The 18,736-nt window shown below is 39.3% G+C and overlaps 2 protein-coding genes across 2 annotated transcripts; one reads left to right on the top strand and one right to left on the bottom strand.

Moving 5' to 3' along the window:
• Positions 1–4,038: 4,038 nt before the first annotated feature.
• On the top strand, positions 4,039–9,967 carry LOC120426324 (nibrin). The gene is made up of 3 exons (XM_039591084.2): positions 4,039–4,174; positions 4,238–6,228; positions 9,790–9,967. The coding sequence occupies exons 1-3, from the start codon at positions 4,147–4,149 to the stop codon at positions 9,871–9,873; spliced, it is 2,103 nt and encodes a 700-aa protein (XP_039447018.1). The 5' UTR covers positions 4,039–4,146; the 3' UTR covers positions 9,874–9,967.
• Positions 9,959–11,321, bottom strand: LOC120426325 (uncharacterized). Its single transcript, XM_039591085.2, has 2 exons — positions 11,170–11,321; positions 9,959–11,111 (listed from the first exon to the last, which is right to left on the bottom strand). Exons 1-2 carry the CDS (start codon positions 11,246–11,248, stop codon positions 9,997–9,999), a joined length of 1,194 nt encoding a protein of 397 aa, XP_039447019.1. The 5' UTR covers positions 11,249–11,321; the 3' UTR covers positions 9,959–9,996.
• Positions 11,322–18,736: the final 7,415 nt, after the last annotated feature.

Raw genomic sequence — 18,736 nt, 5'->3', positions numbered from 1 at the left:
TAATTGAACAATGCCGTCATAAGTTCAGTGCTTCTGGGGACGCGCAGTCCTGTTTTTTCGCGATAATTTTCGTCTCTTTTGTGTGGCTGTTTGTGTGCATGGGGTGATTGGTCAGTATAATTGAACAATGCCGTCATAAGTTCAGTGCTTCTGGGGACGCGCAGTCCTGTTTTTTCGCGATAATTTTCGTCTCTTTTGTGTGGCTGTTTGTGTGCATGGGGTGATTGGTCAGTATAATTGAATAATGCCGTCATAAGTTCAGTGCTTCTGGGGACGCGCAGTCCTGTTTTTTCGCGATAATTTTCGTCTCTTTTGTGTGGCTGTTTGTGCGTAATGTTCCGTCAGTGCAAGCGGATGGTTGTGTTTGTGTGCAAAGTGCCCTTTCTTCATCATCGCTAGTTGGAAGGCAATTTGACGGTTGAGTTCGTTAGTTTTACCGCGTAAAATAATATTTTGAATCATCAAGAACGTTGTGTGGTGTGCGAGTCTTTTTTTTGTGTTGAAAAGACCTTCCCATAGCTCCGTAGCTCGGAGGGCTCGACGTCGGTTGTTTATGTGTTAAGCCCTCTCCATAGCATCGTAGCTCGAGAGGCAACGATAATCAATACCTCATCTAGTTAACAGAAAGAAGATTGGAAGGCATTTGATGGTTGAGTTCGTAGCGTCGTTTCCGTAACAAATTTATGAATTAAATGGTTATATAATTAAAAATCAGACTACGCTATCATTGCAGCATTGCGTTTAACACCTCATTCTTTAAATAAACATTATTTGGCTTTATCTTTCCACAGCCGGCTGTCTAAGATGGAACCATTTCATTTAAAATTTAACAACAGTTAAACGGGAAATGTCTCATCCGCAGCCGATTGTTTGCCTTGAGAATAATATATAAAACCTTTCAACAAACACTATGATTTTGGGTCGCATCATCATCTTCTATGATGAATCCTGACCAAGCACCCTATCCTACTAACAAATTTTCAGGTTCTTGGCGCTTGTGGGGTGTAAGCACAGAGTAAATCAGCTGCCCTAGTAGCAACCTGCGCTAACTAACATTCCCGTCCCTTAAAATCGAGGTCTACAAACTGACATGGCGGGCGCCGTTGGTGGCCAATGACTGTTACCTATTCGCAACTGATCTAGTTTTAGCAATCATGGTGTTTTATCTTTTCGGCGCATTCATACATGCTGTTGATAAGGGAAACACCACTTGATAGTCGAAGCCTATGATCAGTAGTGCTGAAAGGATATTACGGTTCTGTTCAGCAACGGAGGGGCAACCATGGGTGATCTCTCATGCTCATGCTCATGCTCATGCTCCTATTCAAAAAAAAAAAAACTCTAGAATTCTTGCATACTAAAATTTAAATAAATAAAGGTTATTTTTTTAATTCTTAAATTCTTAAATTCTTAAATTCTTAAATTCTTAAATTCTTAAATTCTTAAATTCTTAAATTCTTAAATTCTTAAATTCTTAAATTCTTAAATTCTTAAATTCTTAAATTCTTAAATTCTTAAATTCTTAAATTCTTAAATTCTTAAATTCTTAAATTCCTAAATTCTTAAATTCTTAAATTCTTAAATTCTTAAATTCTTAAATTCTTAAATTCTTAAATTCTTAAATTCTTAAATTCTTAAATTCTTAAATTCTTAAATTCTTAAATTCTTAAATTCTTAAATTCTTAAATTCTTAAATTCTTAAATTCTTAAATTCTTAAATTCTTAAATTCTTAAATTCTTAAATTCTTAAATTCTTAAATTCTTAAATTCTTAAATTCCTAAATTCTTAAATTCTTAAATTCTTAAATTCTTAAATTCTTAAATTCTTAAATTCTTAAATTCTTAAATTCTTAAATTCTTAAATTCTCGATTAAATTTTCAAAAGGCCCTATCTGCATAGGAAACCCATGAGGGATAGGTTGTTTTGAAAATTTAATCTAGAATTCTTAAATTCTTAAATTCTTAAATTCTTAAATTGGGTTCTAAAGCCCTATGTCAATTTTTATGTACAACGTTAAAAAACACGATTAAAAACCATTTCTGATCACTTTTTTTTCATTTTAATAAAAAAAATTTTTGACAAGACAACATTTTTTCGATGGATCAACTATGGTCCCCTTGGAACGAGCTGTCAAGTAGGAGCTTTTCTGTCAAGAAGGACCGCGAGGTTAATTTTTCAAAATTGATTTAAAAATCCATTTTAAACTCTTTGTGGTCGTACAAAGGGTCATTGTACTCAGAAAAATAAGCTTTATCGCTGTAAACTATAATATCAGCAATCTAAGCTTCATTTCAGGACCCAATTCTTAAATTCTTAAATTCTTCTGCCGAGCTCCTGTGGTCTAATGGTTACAGGTTTCGCTTTATGAGCGGAAGGTCGTGGTTTCAAACCCACATGGCTCGGCACATCCTTTCCCCTGTACTCTTCACATGTATAAGGACCAACTGTTCTCTGTATAATTGCCCTACAGAGCTCCACGGCCCGATCGCAAAAAGTGCTTTGAAGGGACGAGTTTTTCAGAAACCAGAACTTAAGGGCTAGCTGGGTATAAGTAAACGTAAAATGTGCACTTCGGTTCTAGCGATACATTTGGACAGTACAGAGTGGAAAAGGCAGAGCCAAAGAGGATTGAAAAAACATTCAAACCTCTTCGGCGGCGAAGTTACGGCAGTGGATCGCTCGACACACTCGCTCAACAATAGCGTGTGTGCGTGTCCCATCTGCCTAATAACAGAAGAAGCCTTTGTGATTCTATAAATAGAATTGCAAGTCCGCAATAGATCTAATTCCTGGTCGCAGTGGATAGTGGCATCAAACAAAAAAAAGTACAATGACCCTTTGTACGACCACAAAGAGTTTAAAATGGATTTTTAAATCAATTTTGAAAAATTAACCTCGCGGTCATTCTTGACAGAAAAGCTCCTACTTGACAGCTCGTTCCAAGGGGACCATAGTTGATCCATCGAAAAATGTTGTCTTGTCAAAAAAAAATTGTATTAAAATGAAAAAAAAGTGATCAGAAATGGTTTTTAATCGTGTTTTTTAACGTTGTACATAAAAATTGACATAGGGCTTTAGAACCCAATTTAAGAATTTAAGAATTTAAGAATTTAAGATTTTAATAATTTAAGAATTTAAGAATTTAAGAATTTAAGAATTTAAGAATTTAAGAATTTAAGAATTTAAGAATTTAAGAATTTAAGAATTTAAGAATTTAAGAATTTAAGAATTTAAGAATTTAAGTATTTAAGAATTTAAGAATTTAAGAATTTAAGAATTTAAGAATTTAAGAATTTAAGAATTTAAGAATTTAAGAATTTAAGAATTTAAGAATTTAAGAATTTAAGAATTTAAGAATTTAAGAATTTAAGAATTTAAGAATTTAAGAATTTAAGAATTTAAGAATTTAAGAATTTAAGAATTTAAGAATTTAAGAATTTAAGAATTTAAGAATTTAAGAATTTAAGAATTTAAGAATTTAAGAATTTAAGAATTTAAGAATTTAAGAATTTAAGAATTTAAGAATTTAAGAATTTAAGAATTTAAGAATTTAAGAATTTAAGAATTTAAGAATTTAAGAATTTAAGAATTTAAGAATTTAAGAATTTAAGAATTTAAGAATTTAAGAATTTAAGAATTTAAGAATTTAAGAATTTAAGAATTTAAGAATTTAAGAATTTAAGAATTTAAGAATTTAAGAATTTAAGAATTTAAGAATTTAAGAATTTAAGAATTTAAGAATTTAAGAATTTAAGAATTTAAGAATTTAAGAATTAAAAAAATAACCTTTATTTATTTAAATTTTAGTATGCAAGAATTCTAGAGATTTTTTTTTTGAATAGGTCCTATAAACATATGAAAGACAATAGTTTATAGGACCTTTTCAAGAAAAACTCTTGTTAGATTCTTAAATTCTTGATCGAAAATTTATTTTTACCACGGATTAAGTTTAAGGTCGGCGTGGTTTTTTCGACTTTTCCGTAACAACCCTGAAGGTCGAAACGTGGCGCGATGTTAGCTCTTCCAATGATTTCGCGCGGCGATTTGTAAACAAATTTGACTGTTTTCGTGTCGGTTCTTGTTTGATAAATTTTGTTAAGTTTTTTAATGTTCAACAAAAGTTGTTTCCTCAAAAAATCATCAAAATGTGGTTTCTAAAAAACCAAAAGAATGGTGAGTGAACAGATGATTAATTTATAGATAGTCAATTTGATCATTGGAATATATAACTTTCAGCGACAGTCTACTACATCCGACCGGACGTTAAAAAGCACGTCGTGTCCCGTTCCACGGGCAACCTCAACATCGCGAACGACCGGTCCATCAGCCGGAACCATGCGTTCCTTTTCCCAGAGTCGTCGGACTCGCTGAAGCTGGTGGACGCCGGCAGCCGGTACGGCACCTTCCTGAACCACGCCATCGAAAGTGACCGCGATGAGATTCCGAAGGATGTTCCGGTGAGGCTTCGCAAGGGGGATCGCGTTCGGTTCGGCATGTGCGACAGCCTGTGGCAGGTGGACCGGGTTGAGTTCCGGTGCATTACGTCGACGATTAGCGTGACGGTGGGGTTGGAGCGGACGCTGAGGAAGCTTGGGGGAACGCTGGAGAATGCTTTTCAGCAGGGGAAGACCGGGTTTTTGGTGATGACGACGATTACGACCACGCCGAAGCTGCTGATGAGTTTGATTGGACAGATTCCGGTGGTGACGCCGGAGTACTTTGAGGCGTGTCTGAGGGCGGTGGTGGGGGGGAAGGCGCTTCCGGATCCGGAGGGTTTTATTCCTGAGTTTACGGAAGCGTACGTGAGGCGTGAGGGAATATCGTTTGGAAAGACTCCGGCGCGGGAGAAGTTGTTTGTGGGGTTGACCTTTATCTTTATCAAACCGCAACACATGACGGTGTACGAAGGGATTGTGAAGATGGCCGGTGGCAAGTGCGTCTGCGCCACGAAGCACAAGATTTCCAAGTCGTTCTTTACGCAGGAGAAGGTCGTCGTGATCCAGGTTACGACGGATACGCTTTCGCAGGGTACGTCGCAGTCCATGGACGGACTCACTCAAATTGTGAGCAAAGCAGGTCGTCGTTTGATTCCGGAGGCGGAAATTGGGTTGGCCATTCTGCACTGCTCGCTCGAGAAGTACTGCAACCCGTTGTACAAGTTTACCAGCGTGCTGGATCTGGACACGGTTCCTTTCGAAGCCCACGGGGACACTTTGGCACGGAACAGTGAAGATTTGCCGGGTCATTCCAAGAAGACCAGCAGCGTTGTCGAGAGTATCTCGATTCCGGAAACGGAACCGCACGATAACCAACCAGGAACGCTGCATTCGACCAACTTTAGCGATGCTGAGCTGAAGATCTCGGAGGTCGAGTCTGAATTCGCCAAGGCCAATGAAAATGAAACCACGGGTCGATCAAAACGGAAGCGTGTCGAGCCGACCGAGCCGCCGAAGGAAGCCAAAAGGATCCGATCGAAACCAGTTGAGGAGGAGATTCCCGAAACTCCAGAAGAATCCGTGTCTCCGCCACCACCCTCTCAACTTCCCCCCTCACAACCCTCAAATCTCTCCGGCTTCCTCTCGGTGAACCACGAAGAAGCGCTGAACGAATCAAAATCCGCACCGACTGCGGCGCCGACGGCAGCTCAAAAGCCAAAGCGACCCCTTCAGCTAATGCTGGACGACGGCGAGGACGATCTGTTCAACTTTGGCGAAGCCGTTCCCAAGCGCGCCAAACGCCAGCAAACACTCGCCGAGTCGTTCACCTCATCGTCCCAACGATCTCAACGCGCACCAGAATCATCCACCGCAGATTCGGACCTGTTTGCATTCAACGGTGAATCTTCCCGCCGCTCCAAGCGCAACCCGGAAGCACCTCCAAAATCAGTCCCCAACCCAACCTCGAACACGACCAACACCTCCTACAAGCAGTTTATCAAACCGATTACGATAAAGGCCGAAGGTTGGCTCTCGTCGACGTTCTGCGAGCTCAGCATCAAAACCCAGGACGAAGTCACGGTGAAGCGCATCAAGGAGGAACCCGGCGACGGAGACGAGGACCACAAGACGCGCGTCTGGATCGACGGGATGCAGTCGATGTTCCAGGTGCGCGTCAAGTGCATGAATTTGACCTCGCACCACCGCAGTCGGGACGGGTCGTCGGAGCGGAGCTTCTTTGGGACGGGATCGACCAATGGAGGAGGCAAGAACTTTAAGGCGTTTGTGAAGGTGGGTTTCATTTCAGAGTTTCTCCAATCCTTTTAGATAAAGTTTGAAGGAAGTTTCTCTAGATTTTTCTCGGCTTGTTCCATATATTGGCATGTATTGAGTTTTATAATTCAAATATTAAGGATCCAAAACTTTATTTTTAAATAATGGATCACAAAATTTCAATTAATTGAAAGTCCTAAAAGTTCACAACTAATTTCGTTATTTCTGAAAGTTCTAATTTTTTTTCAAAAACTTAAAACCCAGCAAAAACGCAGGCCAAGGGTGCATGATACTGATGATACTCGTCGGTTGACACCCAGGCAAGGAACATCCCGGAAGGAGCCCAACTACATCCGTAGTGCTGTTTGGACAAAACAGCATGGCTCTGGTTCCTTGCAAGTGTCCTATTTTCTTACCTCCACGTTGGCTTGGTTTAGTCATCATGACGACAAGGTGTACCTGTGGAAACGGATCGTAAACCTTTGACCAGCGAGGGTCAGAGTAGAGACGGCTAGAAGAAAGGGGCGCGTCAATGTGGGAAAGGGAAGTAATTTGTGATTGTAGACGGTATTGTTTTGATTCGCAGTATGTTGAGTCAACTGCTGTGGATGTACCTGAGCATCACAGAACGGGGTTTCTCTTCTGTCCATTTTAGCTAACAGCTATCTTCTGTTTATTTTGTTTCACTGATTTTCTTAAACGGCTTCTGTTTACTATCCTCCATTTGATTTAGATTTTACTTATTTGATTCTTTTATTTCTCAACGCTTTTCCACTCTATTTTACCAATTGATGCTGCTGTAACAAACTGTCTGCTTTCCCTTAATTTGGCAGCGATGTCAATTTTGTTTATCATGTGCCTTTTCTTAATTTATCTATTTGAATAATTTCTCATCTTCCCTGTAAACTGTCCTCAATACAATCTAAGCTTTTTTGTTATCTCTATTTATTAACTATTGTTAATTTTTTTATCTACTTCATAAATTACTATCTTTCTTTTACTATTGATTCTTTACATAGTATATTTCCTTCACTGTCCATTGTTTTGAAACTTCAACTTTTTCTTAAGCAAGTGAGGTTCGAGCCCTTACTCAATTTATGGAATGATTAAAGGATTAACACAAATATTACTATTGTACTTTTGAAAAACTTTTCTAAAATGCTTAGGACCAAAATATTGTAACAAAATACCGCGACAAAAGAAATAGCAACAGATAAACACGACTCAACAATAGGGAAGATTTCAGGAGAAAACAATACACAGTAAATAACAACTAGTTTTTGAATTCAAACTAAAAATAAAACAGTTTTTGCTTTAATGGAAATTGATAGGCACACTATAAATGGTTACGCGCTTATACTTACATCAAACCCTACGTAATGTACCACCCCCGGCCGAGTTAAACGGCCGAGTAACCGGAAAAGAAGGTGTGCATGCCTGGCACGAACACTCAAAGCGTGTTCTAGCGTGTTGCTCGTACTGACTCAGAGCAAGGGTAAGATGTAGGTGTAAGGGCAGTGCGTGTTCGTCGGGAACCTGGTGCATAAGATCGGTCAAGGCCCGTTCTTACACTGAAAATTGCGAATTGCGAATAATCACTCAATTCGGGAATTTGAAAATAAAAAAATCTTAAATCCAAAAAAAAATATGAAATAAGATTTTAAATTATACTAAGATACGGGTGTCGAGATCTAGATGAGCCTTGAACAAAAAAAGTAGAAATTTCAAAAATCTCATTTTGGAAATTCAATCAACTACACACTTTGTGTCCTAAAATGAAGCTTAAATTGCTTATATTATTGTTTTCAGCGATAAAGCTTACTTTTCTGAGTACCCTTTGTACGATCGCAAAGGATTTAAAATGGATTTTAAAAAATAAATTACTTCTCGGCCCTTCTTGACAGAAATGGTCCTACTTGGGGAGCGTTATTTTATTACGTAACGCAGTTGGGGGGAGGGGGGGGGGGGATCGGATGCAGTGTTTCGCTCCATTCATAATTTTTAAAATTTGTATGGAAATTTTGTTACGAGGGGGGAGGGGGTCTAAAAATCCGATTTTTTGCGTTACGTAATAAAAAAACGCTCCCTTGACAGCTTGTTCCGAGAGGACCATATAGTTGATCCATCGAAAAAATGTTGTGTCAATATTTTTTTGCATTTAAATGAAAAAAAAGTGATCAGAAATCGTTTTTAATCGTTTTTTACCTTTATACATAAAAATTGACGTAGGTAAAATTCTAAATTTTGGTTATTAAAAATTCTAAATTTCAATTAGTTGAAATTCATTGATTTCAAACATTCAAAGAAAAAAAATCAAATGCTACAGTCTGGAAAAAAAAATTGAAGATAAAACAGAAAAAAGGCCAAAATTTTATGTTTTTAATGTTAAAAATAAATTAAAAATAGAAATTCATAGTTTTGAAATTTAGAAATTATGTAATTATTTTAAAAATAATTTCCTGATATAAAAAACTTTCAAATCCAAAGTTTAGGCATAAAAAAATAATTAAAATAAAATAAAAAACTGTTTAGAAATTTTTTTTTTTCAATTGAAAATTCAATCTTTCAAATATGATGAATAAATACGATGAAAAATAAGAATTTAATGCAAACAGAATGGTTTGTAACCAAACAAAGCTTGAAAGAGAAGTGTTCAAAGTACCTTTTGAAATTAATATATTAAATATTCAATATTGTTGTTAAATATTCAAGATTGCTGTTTCAGTTTCAAACGGAAAAAAGTCAAAAAAGTCTTTAAATTTATAAAAATTTAAATTTTGAGCAAATTTTGAACTTTTTTTTACCTCAAATTTAATTTACATCTTATTAAAATTTGATAAACATAGTTAAACCACCCACCGACAGTTAGCCAAACATTTAACTTAGGTATATTTAAATGAAACTCCAAAAAAGTAACTTTACCCCAGTTTGAATAAGAAAAAGTTTTCAAATTTCAGAAATTCCATATCTTAAAAAATAAAAATAGCACATTGGTGGTTTTGAAAAAGTAATCTAGAATTCAAAAACAAAATTCAACTAACAAAAAAAAAACATTTTTTAGAAACGTTGACGAAACTAAATTTGGAACTCAAAAAATCAAAATTGATAAAAATTAAAAATAAAACGAAACACAAAAATATTTAAAAAAAAACCCTGAAAAACTAAGAAACGCTAAAAAACAAATGCAATTGATCAAGTTTTACGCAAATGCGAGCAATTTTATGATTTTTAACGTTTTTTGGACTCCAAACTTCAGTACCCGATTTACCCCCACTTCCCACGAGTTCATCTCATGTGTAGACAAACAAACGCTGAAAGGTTCATCCAAATTGCAATTGGTGAAAAACCCACTCTTAAAAATTTTGCCATTAAACACATTCTCGTTCTGAAAAATTCTTCGTATTTTAAAATCTTGAAAATTAAACTATACAGAGTAAATTAGGCAAAAAGTTGGAATTGAGCTTTTAAAGCTCATTTATCAATTTTTTTTTATTTTGACATGTTTGAGAGTGGAGACACCCTAAGAAATTGCCAAAGATCGGTGAATATTGAACAGATATTTCTTTCTATTATTTTCAGAAACACAACTACAAGCCACAGCAAACGATCGTGAAGACAATGCCGGTATGCGTTCTGGACAACACACAGGACGATCATTTCTAAGCGAAAGGGAGCAAAGGCGTTGAGTTATCGAAGTATTGTTAGCGTTGAAGATATTAAAAGGATGCAGTCATGTTTAACTATTCTGGTTTTGAAATGTGCTTTATTAAATATTCATTCCACAGCTCACTTTTTCTGTTTCGACTTGTCTTTCTTAACATCAATCATTTTCTTCCACCCCTGCTTAAACTCCTGCACAAACTCCGTCGTCGGTAGTCGGTTCATGTCGCGATATATTCCGTTTACAAACACGCCAAACTGACCGGCCATAACGTTCTTGCTGAGTGCCTGCTGTGGATCTTCCCGCCGTTTTCGCTTCTCCTCGTCCAGAAAGTTCTTCACGTCAAACTTGGACTTGACCGCGTTCAGCCCGTCGGAAGTGGGCGATTTTTTAACGGGAGTCCTCTTGGGTAAGGAAGCTTTTCTCGAAACGACTTCACCTAGGTCGGCCGCCGCCGAGATGCGTTGCATCAGCAGCGCCTTGGGAATCGACTGCACCGGTTGATTGGTGGTTAGCTTGGCAGCGATTTGTTTGTCCACCTTCTGCGTCGTGGAAAGATCGGTTGGTTCTCCCGTGAGCAGCACAAACAGATTGGTGCCACTACGCAAATTTGGTTCCTTTGACTGATCTTCCGAGGCGATTATGTCGTTGGTCCAATCGTCGCCAAGCCACGTGCAGAGCTGCTTCGGTAGACTGAGTCCATCATTCGAGGGCCACCCACTTGCTCCCGGGTCCAAAAACTCACGCAACGTTACAAGCTTGTTGTAAAACTGCACCGTCTGCCGACAAATCTCCCGCGACTTGAACCAAATCTCCGCCTGCAGACACAGGAACATCGTGCTAAGATTGAAGAAATACCCGCTGGACATGAACCGCACGTAGTACCGGGCCGCCTCCTTCGCCAGCACCACGATCCGGCAAAACAGCTTCGCCACGCCCTGCAGCCGCACCAGCAAGTAATCGACATTGCCACGGGTCGGCAGTTCCACCACCGGTTCCAGATAGTTTCCATCGGGAAGTGTGCTAAACACATTCGTGAGGATCCGCACAATGTCCACGCTCCGGAAGCGGACCAGGGCCTGGTTGAGGCGCTTCAGCAACCGGAAGCCGTGCATGTTGTAGAACCGGGCGTTCCAGCGGGTCGTAAAGCGGGACAGGTAGGCGGCCGCTTGGTCAAATGAACCAAGCGATTCGAAGTACTGGATCGCCTCCGATAGAGTGGACACGAGGGCGCGGATTTCTGGAAGCGATTTAAAAATTTAATTTACGAAAATTAAAAAAAAAACAGAATTGCAAACCTGATTTGCAGCTTTTGGACTTGCACTTGTAGGTAGCCAATGCAGGCGGCACCAAATCTTTCTGGTTCCACAGATCCATTTTCTAAAAAACATACATCAAATTTAATTATTAAAAATAATCAGAACGAAACGGACAACAAAACAAAAACAAACCACCCCACGCGCACGTGCGTTTTTATGAGCTAGCGAATCGGGCTAACACCGCGCACTTGGGGTTACGTTTGCTTCCCTTTTCGACCTAACTGTCTAACTCCACATTTGGGTGTTCCGATAACAGGGCTGCCAGATTTTACAGTAAAAAACTTGATTACACCCTTTTGAAAAACTACGACGGAAATACACTCAAACCCCGTTGGTTTGACACCAACTGTTGTCAAACGGACGGGGACACTTTTTAGTTTGACACCCTTTTAACACGGAGTTCACAAATACTACCAAACCTTTGTTTATAGAGTTATCTAAGCCCGCTCTCACGCACACTAGCACGCCATTTGTTTTGCTGGCTGGTACAAAATTTAACCTCAATCTTTTTCGTGTACGTACACGCAATACATGCGCACGTAGAAGTGGTCAAGGACAAACTTGTAGGAAATTGGACGGGCTTTCTGAAAAAAAATGCACTGAAATAAAATACACGCCACTTTTCTGAGATTTTTCTATTTTTAAGTTTAAAAGTTAAATTTTAAGGTGATGTCACGATTTTTTTTCGTTCAAAATTTTTGTGTAGGTAGCCTAAAATGTGACAAAAAGACTCACGAAAAATGTAGGATGGTATGTCTTTCCTAATAAAATACAAAAATCATTTGCTGAAACTGTTTTTTTGAAAAGTGGCCTATACGTCGAAATTTTCGAAAGCCGATAGTGGGAATCGATTTCCCAGACAATTTTACATAAAAGTCTCAATATTGACCATTGTCCTATCACAGACAAACAGACGAGACTCTCCATACAAATAATTTATGAAATCCATCGTCCTTCATCAAACCACCATATAACGACGACGCCAGCGCTGCCTGGTGAGCTGATGCCGAAGCGCAGCCCAAACATACCAATACAAACCCATTATTGTCATGTGTCATGTCAATGGATGCGTGAGACAATCAAGCCTTACCGATTTTAAACATCAACAGCTGATTGAAATAATTTTGTTGTTGCTGATCGTCAGTGAAATGAAAATAAAAATTAACACCGACGCCGAAGATGACGGTGAGTCGGTTCCGTTTTCAACCCAGTAGTGGCCGCCGAAATAAAAAAAATCAATTTAAATCTACCAGAATTGATCCCAATGATGGGCGTTTGGAAACATCCGCGGGAAACGTGTCCACGGTGAAAAAAGTCACAAAGATTCCAAAAAACGCTGCTGCAAAATCTTACATCGAAACAGAACAACTGTGGATGAAGATTGAGTGGAGCTCACAATCGACGCAACATCGCCAAAAGGACGACCAGCAGCAGCAATCTGAGCAGCAATCCATAAGGATAAGCAGTTTGCTCCGAAGGAGATGACTCCACCACAGAATCCGGCTTTCTCCCTGGCCAAGACTGCCCCAATCTTGTCCTGCAAAGCCTGGATTGTGAATCATGAATTAAATTCCATCATATTTTTTGTTTTCATTTGATGCCACGTGCTCATGCTCAACTTTACGACAACAAAAACACATCACACACACTGAGGAAAGACGGGCGAGCTGTCACGACAGCTGCGCCATCAGCGCCGGGTGAGTGGATGCCGAAGCTAAATTGCATTTGAAATAACCGTTTTTGGCTCGGTTATTGAAGGACGATAGTTCCGAACTCGAGTGTCCCGTCTGTTTAATGGTCCTATGTACAATCCTTGTAAAGTTACAGCGGTTTTAAAAATAAAAATGTTGAAAAAATAGGTTTTTTTTGTGGTTTTTAGCAATTTCTGTATGACAGACATGATTTTCCAGTCTCGTAAATATTTTTACCGGAAAGCTCGTCCAATTTCCCATAAATTTGTCTTTGACAGCTTTTTAATTTGACTCGTTTTAATGTTTATGTAAGCTTATTTACTATCCAGGTTTCTACCACACTGAAAAAAATATTAAGCTTATACACAGAGTAACCCAGAGTGACCAGTCAGAAGAAATGTCATTTCATTTTTTGGCTCCATAAGATTTGCTGGCAGCAGGCGTGCGATGTACCTGCGATGTACCTCCAAGTTGAACCAAAAATCAAGAGGCAGTGGGAACTCTGTCTTACTCTGTGGCTTATATCTGTAAGCCCATAAATCTAATTGAAAAGCTGTCAAAGATAAACTTATGGAAAATTGGATGAGCTTTCCGGTAAAAATATTTACGAGACTGGAAAATCAAGTATATCATATAAAAATTGCCAAAAACCACCAAAAAAACTATTTTTTCAACATTTTTATTTTCAAAACCGCTGTATCTTTACAAGGATTGGACATAGGACAATGGTCAATATTGAGACTTTTATGTAAAATTGTCTGGAAAATCGATTCTCACTATCGGTTTTCGAAAATTTTGACGTATAGACCACTTTTCAAAAAAACAGTTTCAGTAAATGATTTTTGTATTTTTTTAGGAGAGACATACCATCTGTAGGAATCTAACCCTGGTCAACACTGGCTGACAGATCAACTATGGTTGACGTCTAGAGATGAGAAGAGTTAGTGAGTGACAATCAGAGTGTAACGCGGTCGGGCACGCGAGTGGTGGCGGCAATAAATATGATTATTAGCCGCCAGTGATTTGTTTTATTTCAATCCGATGTATTTACCTGGCTCGGTGTTTACATTGGCGACGAGGAGAAAACATATTTTGGTAAGAAAATGCAATTTTATGTTTGGAACGGAAAAAAAGCAGGAAACATTTTTTTTATGGAGCAGGAGGAAGAGAAGGTAAGGGGAGCCGGACTGTGGGTGTGTGTGTGTGTGTTTGTTGTTTCATTGTGAAATGTCTGGTTTTTTTCCGCGGAGTTAACGTGTTTGTATGTGTGCTGCACGGGCACACTCTCTAGAAATTTTGTTTTCATGATGCACGATCAAGGGGTTCAGATTCAAGTTGGCAATAAACAGTTTACGATACCCAAAATTGGGTTAGCGGAAGTGCAATGTTTACCTGATACACGATGCTGAGGTTTAATAGGAGTTTTGGTTAATGTTTAGTTACGGTAATTAAAAAAAAAATCAGCAAAGAGTGGTTTTAGGATAGATTTCTTGGACGAACAGTGGAAAACCCAGTTAAAAATTTGGAAGATAATTATTGATGTTTAGTGCAGTGAATTTCTATTATGTATTGGTAAAAAGAATGGGGTGTGAATATTAACGATAGGACTTGGGGGTGTTAGTATTTTCGCCGTTGTGGTTTTTTCGGATGTTTTGGCTGTGTGCCGATGGGGATGGCTTAGTGCCGGAGGTTGGCTTAGTGCCGGAGGTTGGCTTAGTGCCGGAGGTTGGCTTAGTGCCGGATATTGGCTTAGTGCCGGGGGATGGCTTAGTGCCGGATATTGGCTTAGTGCCGGGGGTTGGCTTAGTGCCGGGGGTTGGCTTAGTGCCGGATATTGGCTTAGTGCCGGATATTGGCTTAGTGCCGGGGGTTGGCTTAGTGCCGGGGGTTGGCTTAGTGCCGGAGGTTGGCTTAGTGCCGAGGGATGGCTTAGTGCCGGATATTGGCTGGTGGATGTTCACTCATGCCTGGTGGAGAGATGGCTCGTGAATATCTGCTGTAAGGCCTGGGGGAGAAGAGGCTTGTGATTGTCCACTCATGCCTGGTGGAGAGATGGCTTGTGGATGATCACATGGAAGCCTGGTGAAGAGGAGGCTGGTGGATGTTCACTCATGCCTGGTGGAGAGATGGCTCGTGAATATCTGCTGTAAGGCCTGGGGGAGAAGAGGCTTGTGATTGTCCACTCATACCTGGTGGAGAGATGGCTTGTGGATGATCACATGGAAGCCTGGTGAAGAGGAGGCTGGTGGATGTTCACTCATGCCTGGTGGAGAGATGGCTCGTGAATATCTGCTGTAAGGCCTGGGGGAGAAGAGGCTTGTGATTGTCCACTCATGCCTGGTGGAGAGATGGCTTGTGGATGATTACATGGAAGCCTGGTGAAGAGGAGGCTGGTGGATGTTCACTCATGCCTGGCGGAGAGATGACTCGTGAATATCTGCTGTAAGGCCTGGGGGAAGAAAAGGCTTGTGATTGTTCACTCATGCCTGGGGGAGAGATGGCTTGCGGATAATTACACGGAAGCATGATGAAGAGGTGGCTTCTGGATTTTCGCTCTGCCTAGCGTATAGATGGCTTGTTAATATTTAGGCCTGGAGTACACAGCAAAAAAAATCCGATGGTAAAATCGCATGCAAAAGCATGCACATTACCTTCGTCAAAAAAAGACACTTAATTATACACGCTGCATGTTCAATTTTTGTAAACACAAAAAAAAAGTTGCAACCGACGGGACTCAAACCCAGCACTGACAGTTGGAACTGGCGCCTTAGCCCGCTCGGCCATCAGACCGATGAAAAATGAAAAGGATAAATGCATATATGAGCTTGACATTTTGGTCAAGTAGGTTTCCCATACTGATGGGCTACATATTTCAGGGTGTAATATTACATAGAATTTCATGAAATAATGCAAAATTTATTTTACACCCAGGCCTTTTACACGCAGCTGGATTACTACTTTATTTGCTGTGTAGGGGCTGCAGGCTTGTGTATGATCAGCGAAAGGTAAAGTTAGGAATCCAAGGTACATACTTCAAGGATATTTTTAAGGAAGTTCAGTAGTGCCATTAGGGATCATTTTTGCACAAGTTAACAGTTGAAATGATTGAAAAGTAACAGGAAAGTTTAAGGTATTTGGTAATTCGGTTAGGTGCAGGCGTGGTCGAATGGTTACGCTGTTCACGTTGTAAGCGGATGATCAGGGGTTCGTTTCCCATCTTCTAATAACTTCCATTCGGATGGGGAGTAAAACGTTGGTCTTCGCCCTTAGTTGTTGTTAGGCCGTAGAGTCATTCCAGGCGTAGAAGTCGTCTCCCTGGTATACGAACGAACAACACACCAAACCAAACCTGCTCCGGTAGAGTCGCTGGTCGGCGGCTGGACTTGCAATCCAAAGGTCGTCAGATCGAATCCGTGGGTGAAAGGAGTAAAAAGAGGTTTGGGTGCTCTCCCCATTCAAGCCTTCAGACTCCTAGGTGCGAGCAGAATCTTACAATAGGTGCCATAAAAAATCTGGGAACGTTAAAGTGGAAGGTTTGTTTTGTAGGTTGTTTTAATTCGTTAAGGTTGTGTACTCATCAAACGTATACAAGAGGCAAGATATTGGTTCTAATAATGTAGAAGTTGTAAAGCCAAACTTTAACCTGCTCTTAAATACTATAACACAATCAGTGATTAAACCTTCAACATACCTTTTTTTTATTACTGAGTTTCATTAGCAACAGGTCACAGAAGGAGGAGGTTTTGCCAGCACACGTAGTTCGTTCGGAGAGGTCTTACTGCGTTAGGCCGAATTCCACGTGAACAACACACAGAGGAGAAGGATGAACCACGAGCTAGTGCAGCTCAACGGCAAACCGGGTTTTCAGAGAGTCACCTGGGTTTACCGGATTCTTTGGGTAGTGCGCATGGCAAGAGAGCCAGGCGGGCGGGGTGCCGACCTGGACGGAGTGTGTGCGGCCCGGAGCCGAGTTGGCTGGCGGCTCACCTGGAGACTGCTGATGAACTAAGGGATGTCCTTAAGATTTGAAGGAGGATGGTTGCAAGATAGGGTTCTGTTTGGGGGTGCGAAGTTGTCTTCGTATTCCAGAATTGTCAGGTTGACGGACCCAATTCCGTTATAATTTGATTGTAGAAATAGTTAGGTGTTGTGGTAAGTAATTTTGTAGACGCTGCTTTATGGGGTTGATTAAATGCTGGGGAATGTGTGACAGGAGTATTGATGCAGGGGGCTCTGATTGATAGGCACCGTGAAATTGTTAATAATCTTAACTCCATAAGACAATGCATGAGAAATAACTTATATTCAATTCATGTTTATTAGTTGCACTTATCATAATACATTTTGCCTAACTAATTACAAAATGCAGAGTTTTGGAGATACATCAGCTCTTGCAGCGCAAAGAACTGCTCCAGCTTGTTTCGGCAAATAACTTATTCGAGCGACTATTATTGTTTTAAGATATAGAATTGTGAAACGATAGTTGAGGATTATCTTTATTCATTCAAATCTACCGGACTCAAAACAAAGGGAACAAAAAAAAACAAGTCATTTTTTAGAAAGAGGCTGAAACAAGTGTCTTATAAAATCTAATATTATTTGCATTGGAATCTATAAAAAAAATACTATCTGAAAAATGCTGCGTACAAGATTTTAGACTCATTAATTTATTGAATAAATTTGCTCAAATTATAGGAAAATAGGGAAACGCTTAGCATTCTATTAATTTTAAATTAAATTGTTTTAAGTGAAGGAGGAGGTAGTACTGGATCGATAGGATAGCGGTTAACTGTAGTGAATTATGGATTTACAATTACAAGATTAATAAATGTGACGGAGCAACCATTAAATTGAACAGCTAAGAAAGGAGAGTGAAAGGACAAAACTTCATTGAGTGTAATGGCTTAGTTCAAAGTTCAAAGGACGTGACAAGAGATTATACTGTAAACATAAATGCTCGTTTGACTTAGCAAAAAAAAAATAAGATTATAATACTATTGTTTTCAACAAATACTAGATTAAAAATAAATCCACTCGTGTGTTCAGATCAGGGCAATTTTGAGGACAATCTCGTTTGCTAAACTGTTGAATTATCAATTGTGAAGTATCTATCATTTTCAAGGAAGAGAGGGATGTAGGAATCTAACCCTGGTCAACACTGGCTGACAGATCAACTATGGTTGACGTCTAGAGATGAGAAGAGTTAGTGAGTGACAATCAGAGTGTAACGCGGTCGGGCACGCGAGTGGTGGCGGCAATAAATATGATTATTAGCCGCCAGTGATTTGTTTTATTTCAATCCGGTGTATTTACCTGGCTCGGTGTTTACACCATCCTGCATTTTTCGTCAGTCTTTTTGTAACATCTTAGGCTATTTCCCTAGCTATTTCCTCAAAAATTTTGAACAAAAAAAAATCGTGACATCACCTTGAAAATTATTATTTTAACTTTAAAATCAAAAAATCTCATAGAAATGGCGTGTATTTTTGTTTCAGTGTATTTTTTTCAGAAAGCCTGTCCAATTTCCTACAAGTTTGTCTTTGACCACTTTTTGATACGATGCAACGGCTTCGAGATACAGTGATTTTTAAATTGCAAAATACAAAAATATTTAAATACCGTACGCCCTTCTCAAATGTTATTTTCGAGTACTATTGGCTCCATATACACAAAAATGGCTTATATAGGCCTAGGATAACATGTCTACAAAGTTTCATTGAAATCGGAGAGAGTCGGGGACAAAAGTACCAGAAAAATTCCTGATTTGAGCTGGAATTGCTCTTTATAGTGTGCGTGAGCGCCGTGTAAAAAGTGACAGTTCGTCACTTTTTAGTTTGACTTTGACCAACCAACGG

The sequence above is a fragment of the Culex pipiens genome, chromosome 3 (genome assembly GCF_016801865.2).
Source record: "Culex pipiens pallens isolate TS chromosome 3, TS_CPP_V2, whole genome shotgun sequence".
Taxonomy (NCBI): domain Eukaryota; kingdom Metazoa; phylum Arthropoda; class Insecta; order Diptera; family Culicidae; genus Culex; species Culex pipiens.
The sequence above is the reverse complement of the archived record's forward strand: the minus strand, read 5'-3'. Positions and strand labels throughout refer to the sequence as shown.